Below are 24292 nucleotides of genomic sequence, written 5' to 3' on the forward strand. Positions count from 1 at the left end.
AATATTTTAATGAACATGTTCCTATTCAAAATATACTAACCGAGAACAAAGGAATACTATGAAATGGAACTGAAATTTTGAAGGGCAAAAAACTAAATAAAATTATAAATTAATAAGTACATAAGTTGTCTCCGAAAAACTTTAAGAATAGCCGTAATGACATGATCAAGAATGCCACGTGGGTCTATGGTTTTATTTCTTTGAAACAAGCAAGAAATGCAAGATGCTAATTCTTATCATTTTTAGTTAATTAACTATTACAAATAAATGTACAAAAGAAAATGAAATTTATTTTTCATCAAGATAATGCACTATTTAAACTTTACATTTAATCGGTTCGTTTTAGTTAACGTCCCAGGAAATGTTTACAGAATTCCAGGAATAATTATAACTACAGTTTTACTACAATATATTTGCATAAAAATATATTATTATCATTATCGTATGGTATTATATGCAAGCGTTACAAACTAGATACAGATACAATTAGATACAGACACAATTAGATACAGATATATATTTGATATTGTTTTATTATTGTGTAAATTGTTTATATGTTTAAAAATATATTTAAATCGTACTATGATAGTCGAGTCATTTGGATTTAAAATTCTAAAATGTATGATGACGACGAAAAAAAATCCATTCTAATTATTAATGATTTGACTAATCATTTATAATGATACTTCCAATAAAATATAAAATATGATAAATGTGTTTTTTATTATTATATAATTCTGTAATATAATTATAGATAAAGAGGATAAATAATATCAGAAATTAAAAATGATAATTATTAATTTTGATATCTAATAATATAGTCGATACAATAGTGATAGAACTGTTAGTGACATAAAGTATATTTAATATAATTTATTATTAGAATAATTTGGTGTTATGAAAAAATAAGAACATTATGGAATGAATTGTTTTTGCTAGGTAGCAGGGAAGAGAAAAATGAAGGGATTAATTATAGACTTAAAGTCCGATAGCAAGGCCGTATCTGGGGGGGGGGTTCAAGGTGCCTAGACTCCCTCCGAAATTTCTTCAATATTTTAAGAACGTTTAAAATACTTATTTAATTTTAATACCAACATAAATATTTTCAGTCAAAAATGACTTAAGCTCCCATTAACCGTTGACTGCTTTTAATTTAATATCATAATATCATATGAAAATATGATATTAATTTTAATAAAAGAAGATTTAATCTTTTTCTGTCTTATTTTTAACCAAATATCAAAAGTTAACATCTTAATTCAATAAAATTACAATATACATGTTTTAGACCACTCCCGAAAAAAATTTCTTTATACGGCCTTGTCCAATAGGAATGTGAATAGTTATATTTCAATACTAAAGTTAGGAGCTGGTTTGGAGCTTGTAAAGATGTAATCGGAAGTGTAGGAAATGGAACCAGGAAAGGGACAAGATGAATTTTACCATAGACTTGAGAGAGTTAGAGTGATTATTTCTATGACGTTTGGTGATAGATTTGAAGATTGGATCGCCTTTAAAGTTGGTTGTGTGAGCACCTAAGCAAAGGTCGCATTTGGCTGGACTGTTTCTATCTCTGAGAGCAGTCTTCTATCTGATGACTCTCCCCAAACTTGATGTAGCGAGACTCGTGATTACATTAATTACATGTATGTCCATAAACCTGAAAGTTGTGGCATTGTGAAAGCACAATTTTAGTTTTGTTTAGTTTTTAAAACTTTGATAACTGTATTCAGTAATAATATATCTTTATCATTATTAATTATATAAAACACAATATTATAATAATATTTAAATAAATAAAAAAAAATAATAATAATAATATTTTTCCAAGCATTTTTACGGTTTATTGATTTTCTCATAAAATTAACATTTTTGAAACAATTAGATATAAAAACTCGCGTATGAAGGCACTTTTAACATATTCAACAAATATATACCACCTCACCGTACTTATATGGCTAATATCATTAATATAATCGTAATCATTCATACGTGAATTTAATATGTATTCTATATATATTACTATATAATTACTTTTATATCAAAAGAAATGTAATAGACTCACACGTTGAAAAATTCAATTTAACATCATATGTTAACTTACAGGCTTATCATATAAGCCTGAGCTATATTCTGTTTTTTTTTAACATAATGCTTTCTAGCGTCGTTTTAAATTATTCATTTTACAAGGTTAATTTGTTAAAATATCGTAATTAAAATTCACTAAGAAAACATTTTTAAAAAATTTACTTATAAATTAAATAATATTTATTATTTTATTTATACTTCGTAAAAGACGATGAAATAAAATGTATTATTAGATTTGCCAAAGATTACTTTGTTTAACTTTCTAACTAATGTACTACAAAGCCCACAATTCAAAAACAATAGTGATCACCAAGGCTAGGATTTGTATGCAATAAAAAATTGTAAAATATGCTTTTTGTTTACCAAAATACCCAAGAATATGCAAAAAATATGCATTTAAATTTTTATAAGATAAACACAAAAATATAGTTACAAAAAAATATTTATTTATTGAAATACATCAGTGGTTGGCTGTTTGTCTTAATATATTATAATTGAGAAATAAAATAAAATTTATGTTTGGCAAAAAAACTAAGTTTTATACTTTAATCAGCATGGCTAGAATTAAATACGAAATATTAATATAAAATTATAAATATTATTTACGAAATATATTATAAAAGATTCATTTATCGCATTTTTATAATCGAAGTATGCAATAATATTAATTTTATTTAATATATGCAATAATATGCATTTTATCCAAAATATGCAAAACTATGCAAAATAAAAATACCAATTTATCTCATCATGAGGTGATTCATGGACATTTCTGTCAGAATCAATAATCAGAAGTCGCATAAGAAACATGCTGTTACATACGAATCCTAGCCCTAGAAATCACCTATTATATATATATATTAACATTAAAATGGGTTGATTAAAATAATTTTATTAAAATAAATCAAAACTAATGTGATATAATATCACGGTACGTGATACTTATGATTATAATGTATTCTCTAATTCAATGAATATAATTGCAATATTTTTAATGTTAAATCTTTTTGAAAACCACAGTGATACTTATATTATATTTTGTGATATATACCAAATATACATAATTGTATCGTACGTATAATTATATCAAATAAAGAACACGCCTTTATTTGATTTTTGTTTTTATTCATTTCACATACAACTAAATTCTAATCTGATAAAACAACAATATAATAGTGTATATCAACTATTAATATCTAATTATTATAAATAAGATACTATTTGCTTTTTACGATGATAAACAACTTTTTTTTAAATTTACCAATTTAAAAACCAATTTACAATTTGTAACTAAATATTTAATATTATAAATACGTTTCGGAAACGAAAACATGCTAAAGCTCACCATAGATATCACATTTATATTTAATTTTTGTTTTACTATTATTAGATAAACATAAAATTTTTTTTCGCTTTTCAAAATATATTTTTTTCGATTATTAGCACTCCCTTGTTTAATCCATCGATGTACATATTACAGTATTCATAAAATTAAAAAATTGTGTTTGATATGGCGAGTAAAATTTTTTGTAACTTATAGAATGGAAAAGTGGTGCCAAACACGAACTCTAGGTAGTTCAATTGAACTGTCCAGAAAATTAGAATAATAAAAAATTAATAAAATAATATCATTAACAAAATCTAATTAATTATTTTATAAATTACTTAATAAATGTTTTTTATTTAAAATATTATATTTATTTATAGATACTTAAAAAAAAAAGGGTATTTAAAAGGGTCGGGTAGGTTAATTTAAAAATTTGAACTGGTTGTTTCAATATTATTCAACGTCACTGGATCGAGTTCGCTTTTATTTTGACGCTATAACAACATAATATTCGTTCACGTAAAATAAATGCATCAGTGGCCGGAATATGATTTAAACCTATCACAACAGAGGTTATTATTATGAAATGCTTCGCAAAAAAATGTTTTTTGTGATGGAATTGTCCAGTAAATGTTTCAAGGTAATCTAAATGTATAGCAAAAACAAGCGTGAATAAAATGAGTTCAATAATTCTTTTCATTAGACAATAATGCGAATATCTGTATGGAATAATAAAGTTAAAGTATTAATTAATAAACCCTCGTAATAAAAACATTTTAAATAAAAATGTTGGAATATACTTAAGAATTTTTGATTGGTACAACTTAAAAAATATTAAAGTAATTGATAGCATTATTTAAGTTAACTGATTTCATAATGTATTTATATATTTTACACCTGATAGTATTTTAAAATTATTATTAATTATTAATTATTAACTTATAATTCTCATTGAAGCTTGCGCATAACTTATCACACGATTTATAATCTGTATCCCTCATAAACGCGAGAATTTATTTTAACATTAAGTTGTACGTAAATACATTTATATTATACATATTTAGTCATTGCGGTTGACTTAGCACGCATTTATTCCACGTTTACAACGAATTTCTTTGTTTTTGGGAACAATCAAATAAATTAAATTCCCGTATTTCTCTCAATCTTACCACATAAATTCACATTCCCTACTAGGGATTACACTGAACAATAATAAATATTGTTATTGTTACAAAAATCGTTGCATTTCATCAGAAAATAATGTACTTATTGAACGGTTCTGTCGAGATTGTTTTTATAAAATAAAATCTTTAGATGTACAAACTTCATACCAAAATGTTGCTGTTTACTTTTTACATTATGTTTTATCGTTTTCAATATACTTTTTAATCTTCAATGCTATTGGTATATAAACAGTATTCCGACTTTAATACACATTATTTACACGTAAAAATTTTTTCTGTTTAAAAAATAAAGGTTATTAAATCATAAACATAATTTCGTTGATACTCATAGAGCGCAAAACTAATCAGTAAAGTTACAAACTGTACAAAATCGGTCACTTCATTCGCTAATTTATTTACCACTTAAAATTCAATTCCAGTTTTTCGATCAAAATTGTGTACATGATTTTTAATTACATAAGTAAATAAATAACTATTAATCATGAAAAAAAAAATCTAGAAGACCAAAAGAACCATATTTAATAATAATAATAAGTTTTATTTGATAAACAATTTAACTTTTAACGGTTGTAAATAAAACAGTTCGCACAGACTATTTAAATATATAATGAGATCGTTGGCATTCGCGTAGTCTGGAGGAGGAGGAACATTGCATACTCTGATCATCTATGGACATAACAATTTAGATTTTACTTTTTTTGAGACTGCTATTTTTCTTTATAAGTTCTTTATACTTAAATACACAATTTTGCCCCCCCCTCCCCAAGATTACGCACATGGACCAAATCACGCAACGCTAACATAATAGTTCGTAGACACAGTTTTTTTGCGATGAATAATGAAATAATGATCTGAATTACTATATTTTTCTACGATATCTGAAGACTGTTTGAACCTGAGTGATATAAAGAAATTATAAGTTGACTATCGATTTACTGAGGTATTAACACCCCATAAACAAAAAACTGCTGTCAGGAAAAAATATTCGTTTAGGGATTGTGTGGTGAAATAAGAACACATTATATTGTCTTATCGCCGCAGTCGAGTTGTTTTTATCTACAGAAATGCTGGAAAACTATTATGATAATTATTATTTTGAATTAAAAAATACTGATGAAATTAATGAATAATTCAAACGTGCACGTTTTCGAATGTTCCCAGAACTCCATCGCAATAGACATTTAAATGCGTATATTATGCTGATGTAGCTGCATGAACGATTTAATTGACAGCTCAAGAAATAAATAAAAATTACGATAAGAGGAAGCATATTTTTTATCGGCCTATGGTATTAAAAATAAAAGAAATGAGTGTGAATATATACATGTATAGACACACACACATACTCACGTACTATATATATATATATATATATATGTATATTTATAGACATTTACATGAACAATAAATTTTTGTTTAAATTATGTACTTGAGTGGGTCGAGTGAATGGAAATTCTTAGTTTGACTGCACATAGCGTATGGGATAAAATATACAATCTAACGGGTTTTCGGGTAATGATCGGAGAGAAAATATAAACGAAAGTCAACGGAGATAATAGAATACAGCGTTAACGTCTGATGATCACAATAAAAAATGTTGTTGACGATCGTAGGTAATAGAATCAACCTTCGTTCGAGACCGATTTCGAAATAATTCCGCACGACTCGTTATTATATAATCACCGAGAGCGTATCGTATCCTATACTACACTTAATGTTATTTTATGTATATAAATAATGGATATTCATTATCGACTGCTACAGACCTGTTAGACTCCTATAACCTGTAATGTAACCTTGTACCTGATTTGTTCCCACTTGCAGTACGCATTATTGCGAGGCGCATATTAGTATTATTTTGTCTCCTAGTCTAACCTCTCTCGCTTACGCGTTAGTATGTACGTTAGCATGACCACAAACTACGTGCGCAGTGAAAAAATATTACATCAACAGTCGAGTGTTTATATACAGTACACTACGGGCGTACAGCGTGATTTTTAAATCATATATAGGTATACATTATATAAACCAGTGTTTCCCAACTTATGGGTCGCTGTTCGTTAAACTAATGACAAGTAAAATATCTCAGTTACTAAAATATAATAATATTTATTTCTGAATTTAGTTTCGTTGTATCGCGTTAAAGTATATATATTATGTTACATTAGGGGAAAAAATGATACTGTTATGCGCCTCGTATAATAACGCGTACTGCAAGGTAATATTACAGTGCGGGTCTATAGAAATCAATAATGACCGATAATGAAATATATATATATATATATATATATATATATATATATGTGATAACATTTTTTATATTAAAACGTTTTGTTTTGAGGGTCTTCGACCCAACACAGAGGACATTTATGGGCCACCTTAGCATACATTTTCGGAAATACTATCATATTCAGTAATGAAAAGAGCAATTGTATATTAGCGGCCATAACTATACACAACGCGCGTGTATTTTGTTTTTATCTAAACGCAGTGATGCATGTTGACCGAATGTTATACTCGAATGTTAAAAATAAAGGAAGAAACACAGCTGAATTGAACGCGTTTATAACGATATAATGTTTTGGCCTGTTTTTCAAAAAAGAAAATGATCTTTTTATAGTTCACATTCGAGCATATGTCTTACGTCAATGCACGCAGGGAGAGAATTTGTCGAAACAGTTTTATAAATAATTATAAGGTCTACGAATGTTATTCGAGAAAAACTTGAGCAAGCATGTGTTTAATTCAGATCGTCATATGAAAACAAATATCTGGTTAGACATTATGATTAACTAAGTATTATTCTCTTATCAAACTTTCGGCTGGTAAATATGCGTCAAGTTGAAGGTAGAAAATCGAATACCAAAAGTGCTTAAGAGATGATATTTTTTCGTTTCTTTAGTCCGAGACAATATTGTCTTAATACAATTACACAATATTTACATTTAGTACAAATTTTTCGTATTACTTATATATACATAACACCTAATATATTTAGTATGGATGTACCGAAACAAGCTATGCATTGGTTTTTGAACGAAAATATATCCAGTGGAAGACATGAATCCAATCGTTCATCGTAACTTTTTTTCGAGTTCTACGTGTTAAGACAGACTATACATGCGCAGCAGCGCTAATTCTATTATTGCTATTAATAACGTTGCATACTGACCATTTTCGATTTGAAGTCTAGTGATGATCCTGGATATCGGATAGCACAGAATCATGCCCACAACGCTCGAACACATGGCTGAAATCGAGTGTACCATCCACTCATGACTGACGGGGAGCCAAGCGCCCGCGGCCATGCGATCATACTGCAATTGTTTTACATGTTCGTAGGTCATTAAAAAAATGCCCGTGTACACGAAAATGCTTGCCATGTTGGGCCAGAAACCTTTGTAGAGACCGCGAGCACCATCTGTCCGGTAAGTTTTGGTCAGCACGTCCGCAATACCCAAGTGGTTGCCGACGATCAGACGCGTTTTCGCATTCTGAAAGCAGTCGAAAGTAAAAGACAAATACACCGTATTACTGTCTCGATTATAAGACATTAAATATTATTTATAATTATGATGATGTCGAAACAATCGTTCAACGACGTCCGTTTAATAGTAGCTTGTTTGCTGAGCGTTTATTGCATTTACTAATTGCAAGATTTTGCGTGCACATTGTACTCGATGAATGATTTGTCCACGTAAACTCGTGGATGTCTTCCTCCTCCTCCTCCATACTTTTTGAACAGGAAAAATAGTTATTTAAGAGTAAATACTTAATTTTCCTTATTTCACGTTCTCCTTTATCAATCAAAATGCACTATTAGCGTATTTATCACTGTACTATAGCATTAATATTCGATAATATGTGTTTATTACAATAGCACTAGAAAATACACGCTTTTTAATTCTAGACTAAACGATAAATATGTTGATTTTACAATGATTTTTCCTGCTAAAAATCTGTACCAAAAATCTCACAGATGAAAAAAAAGATCGGTTAATGTTTTTATTTTCAACTAAAAAAAACAACGAAAAATACAACAAGCGATAACGTTTTTAATTCTGACATTTTCATTCGAGAATACATTTTTTAATTAAATGAATATTTTCATTTTGATTTGATGTGGCTGAAGAATTTATTTTGAATTGAAATTTAATCCATTGTATTGAACACGGAAAAACTAGAAGTTAATTTTATTTTTATTAACAATGAACATTTAATGTTTAATATATAAATTTTTTACAAGTAGAGCCTATTATTTTTATTTTTTATATAATTATTTATATTTTTATCTTTAAAATATTTACACAAAAAATAAATACACCACTTCAAACTTATACCGAAGCTTATACATTTCTGAGTTTATGTAGATGCAATTTTGTAAATAAGATCCAGAAGAACGGCAAAAAATATAGAATTGCTAAATAAAAATTGAATTTTCAAAGAAAATGAAAATTTTTTTTTTCAATATAAGAACGTTTTATGCAATATTACACTTACTTTTATTTACGTTCTATGGAATACGTAGTTATACGTAGTGTGTATGTAATAATTTCAATACAATAAGCCACACACTATATTTATAAGTGTAAAGAGAAAAAGATATATTTTTGAGAAAAAGTAATTTTGTAACTATGAATATACAGTCAACATTTATTAAAGACATTATATACGATTAATATATGTTACAGGCAATATGAAATACCGAGCAATGTACAAATTGCTTGGTTAATTTCGCCCTGCCTGTCCTGAATCTCGAATATAAATAAATAATTATAAATAACAGTGTCTTGAAAAGCAAGAAAATTCGACTGCTTAATCGTAAATATTAACTATTGTTTGTGTATTGTTGTCTGATTGTATTGGAAAAGTTATTACTTTTATCAATGTGATATAGGAAAAAAATATAAATATATAACATAGAATAATATAATGAGTAAAAATATTATACTGATATTTCATACTTTTTTCTGTATTATAATCATATTATAAGAAATTATTAGTAAAATATTTTACCATAGACCAACCACCAGTGTGCGCCCTTTGCACAGGAAATTACCCAGCCAACTATCGAGAATGTCAAATCCACAAAGACCTTCAACGCTTTCATTATGGTAAAACAATAGCAAAATCAAATACTTTTTAATTGTTTTTTAAAAACATTTATAAAATGTTTTCATGTCACATCCTGATATTTTACCTAGACTTCAACACTCTAATACAGTCGATCAATTTCGCATTCCCTTCCCTGTTCCACTTCCCGTCAAACCTGACACACCGAATATAATAGAATTTTTAATAAAAAAAACTAAAAGAAGGTAAAGCGCTAGGTTACAACTTAATATCAGATAAAATGTTAATTAAATAAAATTAAATAAATTCTAATTACCAAAAAAATCTCTTGTACTAATTACTTTTATATTCAACTTCATGCTAAAACTTTTGCACTTTCCAATAATATGGAAACTGTCCACTTTTATACTCATTCTAAAACCAAATAAGCTCAAGAATTTAGTTATTTCATATGGAATACTATATGAACAATATCTATCACTGTTATTAGGTACACGTTTCATTATTACTTATGTGTACTTGTGTAGCCAATATAATTTATTCGTCAACAAAAATAGCGTATTATCCTTACAGACATTACATGCATTGTAATTGTTTAAATACAGTTAATTTTTTTGTTTTTTTATAAATATATATTACACTACGTGTAACCCAATTTAGTTCTAAGTTTGAAGTCGAGAGCAAAAAACTCATTACATGTGTATCATGATGTGCGGGCAACACGAATGTTGTACTTTAATGTCAGCGAACAAAGTATTATAAATGTACGAACTGTTTGCGGTACGCACGCGCACGCGTATGAGAATCGTTCGGGTTTGTCCACAATGGTACGCCGTTGTACTGCGACGTACCGAGAACGAGTAGAAAAGAAAAAAAAACACAATAATACTCCATTGTGCCGTAACAGTAGTAGCAGTGGGCCACGGGGTACATACGGGAAAACATATTGTAATTATTTGTCGTTTCTGTTCTCGTTATTCAAATCGAAACATTCAAAATACAAACATGTATCCCCATACGGTTTCAATAAGCTACGAAATAATATTCAAAAACAAAAAACTACGATGCTAAAAAATGTAAAATAAAAGAAATTATCTTTACTGATATTATTCGTCAGCAGGTAGGAGTCGTGTATTTACGAGTGACATGTATGGAGGATAGATACTCTTTTTTTTTTTTTTCTATAAATATTTTTCAATCGTGACACTACTTTTATGTTTACGAATACTTGAAAATGTTTAAATATGACACAGTTAAATGTGTATGTAGGCTTATCCCCTCTTGTTAAATACTTAAATACATCACGGGTGGATAAACGGGTATAGTGTAGACCAGTTTTATTACATAAACCACTAAGATTTTTTTTTTTATTCAAATAGCTACTCTCAAGTATGATTTCGATTTTGTAGAGAAAAACAAATTATGTAATACTACTATTACATTATATATTATATATACTATTATGAATAATAATTTGTTCATTTATCAATATTCAAATATAACATTAATCGCGTTGTATAAGAAATACTAAACAACAAATGATTTACTGTTTTGAAAATATATATGTTAATAATATATAATATATTTATCTTTAAATTAATATGTATCTTATTGTAATCAATTTCTATAGTTGTATCAGTTATTTGTTCACATAAACTAAAACTTTTTCATAATTCATTACTATTGCATATCATACTTTAATAATATGTACTTAATTATTATTTTTATAATATTATATAATTTTTGTAAAAATGAAAAATTTGTACTCTTTGTCCTGATAAGAGAGTCAATAAACTTATTATTATTATTAAATGGGTTTAAGTCCAATAGTATAAGAATAAAAAATATTAGTTTTCAATTAACATTCTGGTTTTATTTTATTTACCCAGTTAGCACACGCATACCAAATTGAACGAAATCGATTTCATTAAAAATTATCATATAGCAATTAATTCTTTTGTACGCAATAAAACTCCTACCAAAAAAGTTTTTGGTATTAGTTGTGACACGTTTTATAGCAAGCAAGCAAATCCCGTGTATTTTTCCGTATATTTTTTATTTTCGTTATCAATACCATTTAATGTAAAATTATTATAAATAATTACTGATTTTTTTTTTTTACATATAAATGTTTCAACAACAAGATTATTTACCTACATTTATATATTAATAATTACTAATTAATACAATTCAAAAATGATGTTATCGCTTTAATTATGTTAGTATAGTTTACGAATGTGATCAACATACATTTCAAAAATTACGTCATTATTAATGACCTAATAGATAACAAATTCCGAATAATGAGGCTAATTCGAAATAACTGAAACAAACATTCCAAAGAAGTTAGTAATTTATGTAATTTACGAAGAAAAGTTACATTGTAAGCCATGTCAAAACAAAGAAACAATATTTTCAAAGGAGTTCTATAATTATTAATCATAAATTTGTACTTAATCTACTTATGCCAAATCGTTTAAAAGTGAACAGATTATAAGAGTCGAATTATAAGGCTTAAAATGTAACTACTGATACAGCGACCGTTTTCAAATATAAAAGTTTGTAGTTAATTTACCACGGTCACCGTTTTGCAATATTTTACGTTTTTAGTTTGATCAATTGTTATACATTTCTTAAATTAATAAGATGTAATCAATTCCTTTATCGTAGTTAACGTGTTGTACATTCTTACTATATATATATATATATATATCTAACCTATAGTTATACCTCACGATGTTTATTTGTAAAATCAACTAAAATAAATAGATTTGTCCACATTATTCTGTATTTTGTCTTAGAGATTTATTGAAATACATTCTAACACTAAAATTTTCAAAACAAAATATTCGGCTTTTTAAACGTCGATAATATTAGGTATACTAAGACCGTCCTAAAACGTACGATGGGAAAGTTTAGTGTTTTAGTTACTTAAATATTGTGGTAATCAAACACGATCGCTTTACGATTTCAACTGCAAGTAAATTTAGTTTACATGGCACAACCATACTGTGTAGTTCACGTTCGTCGAGTGTCACGATTTTTATTGTGCATGTACAATAGTGTAATAATATGATAAAGGTGAATAAATTATTATTATGTACTCAGAATACCTTGGTGTGCGTTCACTGTTTTATTTGCATATTGTGTAGACATGCTTTATCGGTGGGTACGTGTGTGTATTCAAATGACAAAAAAAATTACATTGAAAGCAATGTTAAGGGGGGGGGGGGTAACAAAAAACTATGGATTATATTTACTCAAGATATCACAATCATTATCTTAGTACAGCTCACTAATAATGCATATTACGTACTCGCTCGTATATATATATTAATATATATTTAATCGTATATATATATATTATATATGTTGTAAATATTTTATTTTTTAATTCCTCAATCGCTTAAGCACCATAGAAAACTAATTCGTAATTTACTTATAATCATTATAAAAACTAACATATTTGTTGAAACAATTACATTTTTATAAGCAAAGCAAGTAAGGCCATTTACGATTTCTTCAAAGCAGTAAAAAATATGTAAATTTTGAATTTTAGAATTATTTATTTTAGCTATAGTTAGGATAATATTTGTAAGACCAAGAGAAAAAGCAATCTTCCTAGTCGTATGGCAGAACAGAATTAGATGTGAAAAAAGTTGATGCCGAAGTGCGCAAGCGCGCGCGCAACGAGATCGATAAAGCTGTATCGTCAAACCAGCCGGGTTTGCCCGGGCTCGCCTGAGAGATGTTTTACCGTTTCAGATTAGAGCTTTATAGATGTTACGGGGTGAAACAAACGTGCTGAAAAACCTTTTTTTTTTCCCTCAATTTAAAATAACAATCCATAACTTAGGGATGGAATAAGCTTATGTGGTTAGCGCAGAATACGTACTAATCAATCATACACGGAATCAGTAGTATAATTAAATATTTACTGACAATCTTTGATGCGAGAAGTTTAGAGAACCTTATACTAATTTTAGTGAATACCGCACTACGTCGAGTTTCGGGACCCAGACGTGTTTATCAGGTACGCATCGCACGCGGAACGTCATATTTTGTATTTTACGTACCTCCAGCGGGTACATCAACGTCTGGCTGCACACGCCCGCCACGGCTCCGGCCGCGAACCTGTCGCTGCTGGTCAAGTTTTCGTCGCCGTGGTACGCCTTCAACCGCCGTTTCACGTAGTCGTACAAGCTGAACTTGACGGCGAACTCGGGCGACGACTTGAGCACGTTCAGCCCGTTGCCGCGCCAAAACCCTTGCCAAAACCCTTGTTTGCAGTACACGTGCCGTACGGCCGCGCGAAACCCGTCGCATTCGGTCACCTGCGCAAACGCGTGCGTGCATTTTGTAGTACGGGCCGTTAAATCGAACAATAATATTCATGACGTGATGTCCGCGCGCGCACTGTTCAATATTTGTCGGGTACAACATACGATTGGAAAACGTTTGTTTTTGAGGAACATACGTTTTATATTTGCTCCGTGTCGCACACGGTTGAAAAGCATTCAACGGAAAATATTATAAAACGTGATACAAAATGTATTTACGAACTTTATCATCGTGTCATTAAAAACGTAAATTAAATAAAATGTACGTACATAACATAAAAGTAACAATGATTCTCTCGTTGTATTATAAAAACGATTTTTTTTCAATTGATATTGATTCATCCAAATCAATTGTAACCGCATTCAGTCCAAAAACGTGAAAGTTCGGATGTTAATTTTTTTTTTTAGAAATTAATATCTACAAGCATCCAATACAAAAAAAACATGTATACAAAATATTTTTGAAATATTTTATAATATTTTAATACTATAATCTGTTCGTAAACTACGTTTATATAATTACGTTTTATCGTGTCACACTCTAATAATAATTATATAATTATCATAATTTTTTTATGGCTTTTTCTCAATTAATATAATCGAAATCCCACTCTACATCGAAAACGTTGGAATAACGAACAAATAAATAAATAACAATTTAAAATATTTAAAACAATTCCAGTTCCTACAAACCTACAAGCATTTTTTTTGCATACAAATATCTGGGTGCTCTGTTATTTTTATCAATCTCAAAATTAGTTTACAATAGCACATTTCGAATACATATAATACTCGGGAATACCGAAACCTTTGTTTTAATGAGCTACTGGAGTTATTGTGTTACTCATCACCAGTTACTTTTTTAACAATTTTCTAATGATTCTTACAAATATATGGGTGTCTAGGCCGCAAGATATTTTGTTCTCACACTACAACTTGATTAGTAGCTACGACACCACTTATTACTTATTGACACCGTACTTTTCGAGAATCCATATACGACTATCGTTAAAAATCATAATTTTTCGAATATCATAAAAGAGTCGAGCAAAATAAATATTATTTTTTAATTACTGACGTTGAAGAAGTATTGGATTTCGATTATATAAAATAATTAAGTACAATCATTATTATCAAACAATGTCAGTATTTTTTCTCATAAGATGACGTAATAATATATTTATCTTTCAATTTTATTTTTTTAATTGGTTCAATAATGATGAAATTATATAGTGAAATTATATATGAAATATTATGAATTATATATGGATTATATATGAAATTACATAATCATGGTTATTAATTTTATCGTATATATATTATACATTAAAATATAAGTAGCGTGTAACATTATTTAACTATGTTATAGCACACATTATTATTATTACAATTATTTTAATTATATGTTATAAATTTGATAATTAAAATATGTACAATAACAAATTAAAAAAAAAAAATTCTGGACCACAAAGCATTGCCAGTATTGGTACATTTGTGAATCTAAGATTAATCTTATATTCCATACTCATATAATACTGCAGTAATTGCATTATTCACTTCACAATGTAGGTATGTAGAGTTTTAAGATTATTTAAACATAGGCACGTACAGGTTGTATATGCACTTTGTAGTATTTAATTCAGTCGTTGCATGTATGATCAGTGACTTTTTTGTTGTGCATTCCAATAACAAATATGCACATCAATTCTAAAACATGATGAACATGTTCATAGATCATGTTTTTATTAAGTTTATATAACATATTAATGTTCCATACGTATGGGTCATTTTGATCTACGTGTAAAAACAAATAATAATTACACATAAGACCTATGTGAGTGACTAAATCGATAAGGATGACTTTTAAAACAAACATTACGTATTATGGCTGAATAATTTATATTGTAGTCTATAGGTACGTCCCCTTTTCGTTGATTGCTTTTTCATAATTAAACCTTCGTAAGGCCAAATTACCAACTCAAAACATCTAAAAATGTATCGTGCGAGAAATAGGCAAGCCTCTATTGTGTCAGCTTTGTATGCTATTGTACTTCTTCTATAGTAAAAATAATACTAAGAATCACAGATGCAATAAGAACAATACAAACTTATTTTATGTAACGCCGGTTAACTTTATAGAAGAATGTTTTCTCCTCAATCAAATATTTCTAATATTTTTTATGTTACCAACCTAATAAATTATAAAATATTAGTATTCGCACTAATTCGTCTAATTAACAACTTATAATAATTGTTTGTGTTATATTAAAATATATATTAGGCACGTTTGTAACATTAGGCTAGAAACTTACACACGTATATTCGTATATTTGCATTTACAAGTATTTACAATGTCTGCAGAAAGACCAAAAAATTCGGTAATCTTTGTTATATCAGTGGTACACCAACGTCCATCTAAAACCTTTTTACTATAAATTTGCGAGCAAAGTCTCAAATTTGTTTTTATAGTGTTTATAATTAATGTATGTTCTATGTGAAGTTTGAATACAAATCCGGTTAATGATCAACGTTAAAAAAAAAGACAAAATAAATTGTAGATATATACGAGTAATAATGAAAGCTTTAAAACAATTATTAAAATAATCAATATTCATAAAACCAAAATTAATTCCTGTTTAAGATTAAAAATGATTTTTATTCATTAATGAATAGTTTAAATACACTCGGAGAATAAGATTTACATAATTAAGCCTGATAATTTTATGACTATGAAATATATTATTTCTTTATCTGTTCTAAATTATGTTGCACAACACAATGTTAAACGAATACAATAAACGAACAATGATAAGAAGTTAAAGGTGTTAATTTAAATATTTTAATGTTAGCATTTATTATAGATTCAACTGTAGGTTAGGTACATAAATTAAAAAAAAAAATAATAGAAATAATAAAAAATATTAAAAAATTGACAAATAAAAATATAAGAAATGTATTTTCTTGTTCAAAATATTTCAAATGTTCTTATATTATATTTATATTTATGTTTATAATTTATATAAAAAATAATTAAATGCTTCTTATATGTATTTATAGTGTTATTAATCGTAGTGAATTAAAATAGCATAATGTTTTTTTGTTGTAATAAAACTGCCGATATAGTTGAAAAATTAGAGTACTTATATAAACTGAACGGCTTTCAATATCGGAAAATACCAGCCTTTCGAGCTAAAATGGCGTTGTTGGCCGGTGACAGGTTAACGAGGGGGGTTATCATGCACGCGATCAATAAAGCTACCCAACGATCACCATGGTGACGATCCGGGTCACACTGTTTCACGATTTATCGTATATAATACTCTAGAAAGATAATTCTTTGTCCACGTTTGGTAGACCAGAATAAGTTTACGTCAATATTCGTCCGTACATACACAAAACGCGTAGATAATATAAAGTAAGGGTTCTGGATTTATTAAACCAGTGGTTCTTAAACTGTGCTCCAGGAGACCTAGGGCTCCGTGAGCATATCTGAATTAATTAAATTAAAATATTATTATAATTCTTAGTTACCGAGGAAAAACACTAGTATTATTACTTAAATTGCGTAATGAATCAGTGACACCTCTCATTTAATTTACAACTCAAACTTCTGAGAAAATTATTAATTATTCCGACTTCATTACTTGGCTGGTAATTTCATAAAATGAAATGTGGTAAATTTATCAATATAACGTAAAATGACAAAATCCGAGCTTCTAAAAAAAAAAATTGTTTGTCCTGTGTTTTTTTTTAAATGAAATATTGATAATAATTATTGTCTCGAACATAAATTCCTAATTTCCGGCACTCCATAATTTTTTTAGAAACATAAGGGCTCCGCGAACAAAAATGTTTGAGCACTGATATATTCCATAAATACACTTTTGCAGACAATATACTCTTATACATTAAAATATTATGCAGATGTTATTTTGAAATAATCGTCAAACTTCAATATCTTATTTTATCTAGTATAAAGCAATTTTTTACCAGCCAACTATTTATAAAAGTCATACAAGCTCTTAATTGTGAGTACAAATATCGAAAATAAAGTTAATTTATATATAAGCTTCATTTTTATTATTATTATTAATTAATAATAATAAAAATGAAATGAAATTAAATTAATAATAATTAAATTAATTTAAATTTAATTTTACCGAACTCTAATTTTAGTCTACACTTAATGACATTATATTGTATTGACATATAATATGTGTACACGGGTGTGTGTAGGGTTTTTTGACACTCACTTCGGTTGTGAGCACAGAGGGTCGACAACAATGAGCGCTGGTAAACCGACTATTTTAACATCTGCTCGACACATGCGGGGATAACCTACAGATGATAGTTTATTGCGATCGGATACATTATTTCAAAACGTGTACACTTATTTAGTTTAAAACATTTACTCTTCACGAGTTTTCAAACACGCCTATCGTTTTGTTCGTATGCATCCACTCCAACTGTTCAAATAGCTGATAAAATGTTACTCACTGGTTCGTTTTATCGGAGTTGTATTTAAACAGCGATAATAAAATTTTTCAACGTTTTTATTTCGGCGTCAAACGCGTGTGTTACATTCAACGAGAGACAATATTTGTCTGCAAACATACATCGGGCAATGCATTATCGTACAGGTATACCACTGTAAAAGTGTGTTCAGCTAGAATGTGTTGCCGCGATAAGGCCAATTTTTATTTAACAAAAAAATACCAATGTCAAGAAAAGCGGCGTAAACACGTGATGATAAAAAGAAAAAAAAATCTCGTAATTGTGTCGTATCACTGTAGGTACAACATTAGTAAATTATGTGTAATCTAATCGGTCGAATTAGTTAATCGTACATCGAATTTAATACACCGAACATTGAAAATTCATGAAAAAGCTAAACTTTTTTATAAAAAATTTCATAACTGTCTATCTTCCCATTCAAATCCTCTCATGAAGAACTTGTCATCCCTCATAATCCGAGGTAGCCTCCAAAGACGACTCAAACGCAATTGGTGCAGAGATTTATTACTTAAAAAAAAAAAATAATAACTACACATATAATTAAATCAGACAAGATGTAACCAAATTCGAAAGTGTCATCAGTGGGTGGCTTCTTTCCCCAAGTTATAATTTCATGTTATTTGTTCTCTCATCGAACATATACTTATTGTGTCTATATGTATTATGATATAGTATATGGTATATTTTCTTCTAAAAATAAAAAAATACACCGAACGCTACGTTTTCTGCAGCGGTAATGTATTTTGATTGCATTCGATTTGATAATATTCCATCATTACCGTAGTAATAGATAATAAATCGAACGCGATAAACATATATATTTTATACGTTCGTGTGCGCGTGTAATAATAATTATTATTACAACTTAAATTTTGAACGTTTCAATTGTCTTGTTGCGTGATGATGTCAATGGGTTTTTTTCGTTGGCAGAGAAAGTTAATCGACATGACGAACGGATTTACGATCGCGCGGAACCACCGGGACTGTTTCATCTGTTTGGCCTTCGACCAATCGTCAACAACCACAATGGCAATTGCATTAACCGTACCTCGTGATTGGTGTGGTGCACACGATTAAATGATTAAACAGTTTAATAATATTAACAATAACTTTTGGCAATAATATAGTCTTCTTCTTCGCGGCCCATCAAAACTCTAACCCCGAGTCTTTGCCATCGTAACAGTAATATAATAATACGCACGTCGCGTCTCCGTGTCCGCCGTCTGTAACACTATTGCAAAATACGAATCGGAGAAAAAAATTAACACGCGGCATTTAGAGATCTTTCCAGAGATGTACGCTGCGAGTGCGAGCGCGAATGTGTTTTGCTTGTGCAAAGACCTCGGACCACGTAATCACAATTTACCACGGTCTGAATACGCAGTTGTATTTTTATTTCTAATTTTTTACTTTTCCGTTGGTTTTTTTGGGACGGCCTCGGTCTTCTTTTGTACTATGAAAACGCATTAGTCATGTCCCCCCGCACGTTTAGTTGGCCTCGCCGTCGCAGCGGCGCGTCGCGCACGATGAGAACGAATAACAAAATATTACTATCTACGCGACCTACTACGTGCATAACATCAAATATGAATGTGCATATGCTACATGTACGTGTATACATTATCCGTATGAACTTAATACACAACTATAGTTTCGGGTCAGTGGTAACAAAAAACGAAAAAAAAAACTCCGTTACCGTAGGCAATGTCGGATTAAACATTTGTGGGTCCCTAGGCAATTAAAATGTTGGGCCCTACAAAATAATTTTTAACATTCCTATCCCAATAATTAAAATTAACAGTTTTAATAATAACCAAATATTATTTATAAACAAAATTGTGTTTATTGAATTTTTTTATTTGCAAGAAAAATCAATAAATAATTATATTATTTCTATTTTTTTCAAAAAAAAAAAAGTATTATTATTACTGCCTATAACGCCTACAACTTAATATATATGTATATATTATACTTCATAATGACTTTGATCCCGTAAATTCTTAAATAAAATACATGTATTGTTAAATAAAAAAAAAAATATATAGTTTTCCGTTTTCACAGGACCTCATAAATGAGTGAGGCCTTAAGGCGGGCGCCTACTCCGTCTAATGGGTAATCCGGCACCGACCGTTGGTACCTATCTATGACATACATACTCGTATATGTGGCTGCCATCGACAAATAACGAACGTAATATTTCGTCGTAAATAACATGCAGCTTCAACATACAACGACACACGCCAAACACACTCATGTACGTGGACAAGTTTGCAAATAAATATTATAATAACACACGTGAACGCTTCCGATGTTTTTGTAACAAGATGTGGGAAAAAAGCGCATAATTAACAAATATAAATTTAGTACGTTTAGAGAAAACAAAGATACAAAGTTTTACGTTGTACAAATCGTTGCGCAAATCAATAATTGTCAATAAATAGCGTCAACATTTTTATTAATATGTAGGTACCTAAATGTGTTATTTTTTTAGATATATACGGTTGCCAAACGTGTTACATCCAAAAATTAAATGCCGTGCTAAATATTACATCGGTAGGCAACGAAATATTAGTTGAAATAAACACTCATTTTATCCAGAACAATTTGGAAGAAACTCCAGTAAATCGGTAATAAATAATACGTAATTTTTATAAAATAAAAGCAGTAGACAACATTTTAAAATACCTAATATCTATACCAATTACGTATTTAGAGGGGATAGAGAGGGCTCGGGTGGCATTTTTTTAGGGGCGGCATAAGATTTTTACATAACCCATTTTATGTTGATGAATAATAATATAAATTGGTTAATTTTCTTTTTTTATCTAAGATAATATTCTAAGATTGGAAATATTCATATGAGGAGGGGGGGGGACAAAAACTATCGACGAAAAAGCTCTCCTTCAAAATATAAATAAGCAAAAAAAAAAGTCTTTGGTAGGTATTGTTTAAAGTTTAAACTGTGCTTTCTTTTTCTAACAACAAAAAATTGTTCAATGGACATTTTTGATTAAATAGTCAATGAGAACTGGTTCCACCAGAGAACACAAAAAGTAAATATATTAAAAAAAGAAATGTAACAAATAAATTAGAAAGCGCTTGAAAAGATAACGATAATGTAAAAGCTGTTATACGGAATACGGGTGGTTACTGGAAAGTAACAGACAGTAAAAGTAAAAGGACACGCTCAGTAGGTGGAAAAAGTTAAATAATTTGTGTTTGTGTGTGGGGAGAGGCGAAAAAATGTTAGCACACGGGCGCCAAATTTCCAAATACGTCTCTGATCTATACTCAATTAATGGTTTAAATGTTCATCGGATTTTGTATATCCGAGTAAATGCGTATTTTGGGGTTTTTGCTCTTGGATCATATTTATCACGTTGCACAATTGTTTATGAATATTTTTCATACTTTGACAAATGTATTTGATTATTTTATCGGAGTTTTTACAGTCTGATAAAATAATACAAAACAACAGCAATAAAATGTCCATATTATGTGTGTTGGACTCAAATGTACTTCATATTTTTACTAAAAGTATTATAATACAATGGTAGTTGATGATTATTACACCGGTACAGTAAGATATTAATGAATACAAGGTACCTACATTTATAGTAGGTCCGGTTGTTTATACTTTCAATATGAGCACCGTTGGCTTTCCGTAACGTAAAATATCTTATATTATTTCACAACGGGTCGCCGACGGTATGTTGTTCGAAATCGTATTCGAATATAAATCGCTTTTAAGCAGGCCGCTTGACTGTTGAAAAACGTTAAAGAGCGTTCGGGAGTGGATTGTTTATCGGTTTTAAAATTTAAAAAATAATATTATGTGTCCTTCAGACGTTTCTTTTTGGTCGTTATAACTGGTTTCACCGAAGCACTTAACATGTACATGTATACATGTAGACACACGCGCACGCACGTGCATCGTATCGAAATCGTATCTGTCTCCGAGATTATTACTAAAGATTATTATTATTAGATAGATTATTTTGGAGGCTCGTTTGTCGTTCTACGTTCTACGTTTGATACATGTAAATACCGTCCATTCTCTGTCCTCGTTAAAGCGGGTCTTATGTTGAAAATATTTTTTCACGGAACAAGTTTTTTTTTCCCCCTCGTTTTACATTAAACTACTGCGTAGTACACAATAACAATGATGGCCGCCGCGTTGGCATCGCATACAATGCGTCGCACGGCCGTACGTGCGTGCGCGTACACCGCACCTGCACATTTACCCCTCACCACTTCCCACGATACCGAATTCCTATCGAGGGGCGTCGCTGCACCCGACCGAAGATACGTGTTGCCAACGTAGGCAATCGTATACAAAATATAATAATAATAATTTATTTTATGTATACACGTATCGATGATCAGGATCGTTTTGACATTTTGCTGTTCGTCTAATAACTATTTGCCATAAATATCTCTAGGAATTAGTTTTCACTGTATCCTGTATGCTGTACACGCCAAGAATTATATTTTACACGTCTCGCACGTGTTTCGTTCGATTTTTTTCGGATACGTTTTAACGAAACTTGCATACACGAATATATTTCGATCGTTCTTCGTGCATTATTTTAAGCCCCAAATCCGAATTACAAACAATCGTGCGTGTACATGCCCCACGTACCTGCATATGCACCATTATACGGTCCAAGGGAGCCGACAAGGTTTTTGTTATAGCCGCCGACGTTACTCCGGCCAAGCAGTGCCGTAACAGAACACCGGATTGCGATTTCGAACCGTCTGTTCTACCACCGTCGCTTGACGTCGACATGTTGTTATTATTATTTCTTTCGGGCCACGGTAGTAGGCATCAATGTTGCAAACAATATTACAATTGAATTGTTCACATCGATATCGCCCGGAAAAAATATGTTTAAGTGTTACTATATACACAGTATTGCAATCCGAGTGAATGCATTAGGCCAGACTATATCGTACTGTTCAAATCAAGAATTATTAATTTTTTCACTAAATGTTTACTAAATTTTACTACAGTATAATCGTACACAATACGAAAATTCAAATCCAAAACGTGTGCACGGTATACGAATTATGACTGTTAAATATCAATGTCAATAATTAACAACGTTTGATCCATGCAAAGAGAAAAAGAGATAAAAAATAGAGAGTGAGAGAGAGAAAAATAGATGAAATAAGCATAGCTATAATTTTAATTATGTACTCCGTCAGGGTCGCATTTAGGGGGGAGGCACTGACTACAACTGCTTCGGGCGCCAGTTTTTTGGAGGCGCCAACATTTTGTGGTCGAAAATTTGCTCACTTGTGAATTATTGAACTTTTAAAATTTTTTTGAAATTATTATTTTTTTTTTTTTTGTTTGTTTGTAATAACAGTATCATGGATTAATGTTAATGTATTATGTTAATGTATTATGCTGTTTGGAATTTAAACAACTATGAACTAATATATGTATAGTAATATAGCTATCAGTGGTCCAGAATAATAAATTATACCTAATATTAGTTCTCAAATTTGTTGTGATAATGTCAATAAATATAAGTTATTTAAAATAATACGGTGTATTATGTTATCGCGTGTGGCGTGCCTACTACACAAAAATAGCATTGATTTTAGAATATCTAAAAGGTTCATTAGAATCTATCTCTTATACCTTCCGTGGGTAGATTCCTTAGAGGGGCGCCAATTTTTTTTTTTTTTACGCCGGGCCACAAAATTTCTAAATGCGGCATTGTACTCCGTATAACAACATTAAAAGTAAATGCACA

General features: G+C 29.6%; 1 protein-coding gene across 1 annotated transcript; it reads right to left on the bottom strand.

Annotated features, from left to right (window-relative positions):
• Positions 1–1603: 1603 nt before the first annotated feature.
• On the bottom strand, positions 1604–23316 carry LOC112690123 (probable calcium-binding mitochondrial carrier CBG00135). Its single transcript, XM_025564054.1, has 4 exons — positions 23170–23316; positions 13749–14006; positions 7772–8093; positions 1604–1660 (listed from the first exon to the last, which is right to left on the bottom strand). The coding sequence occupies exons 1-4, from the start codon at positions 23314–23316 to the stop codon at positions 1641–1643; spliced, it is 747 nt and encodes a 248-aa protein (XP_025419839.1). The 3' UTR covers positions 1604–1640.
• Between the last annotated feature and the right edge of the window lie 976 nt (positions 23317–24292).

This window comes from Sipha flava, unplaced genomic scaffold, assembly GCF_003268045.1.
Source record: "Sipha flava isolate LNK unplaced genomic scaffold, YSA_version1 113_pilon_pilon, whole genome shotgun sequence".
Classification (NCBI taxonomy): domain Eukaryota; kingdom Metazoa; phylum Arthropoda; class Insecta; order Hemiptera; family Aphididae; genus Sipha; species Sipha flava.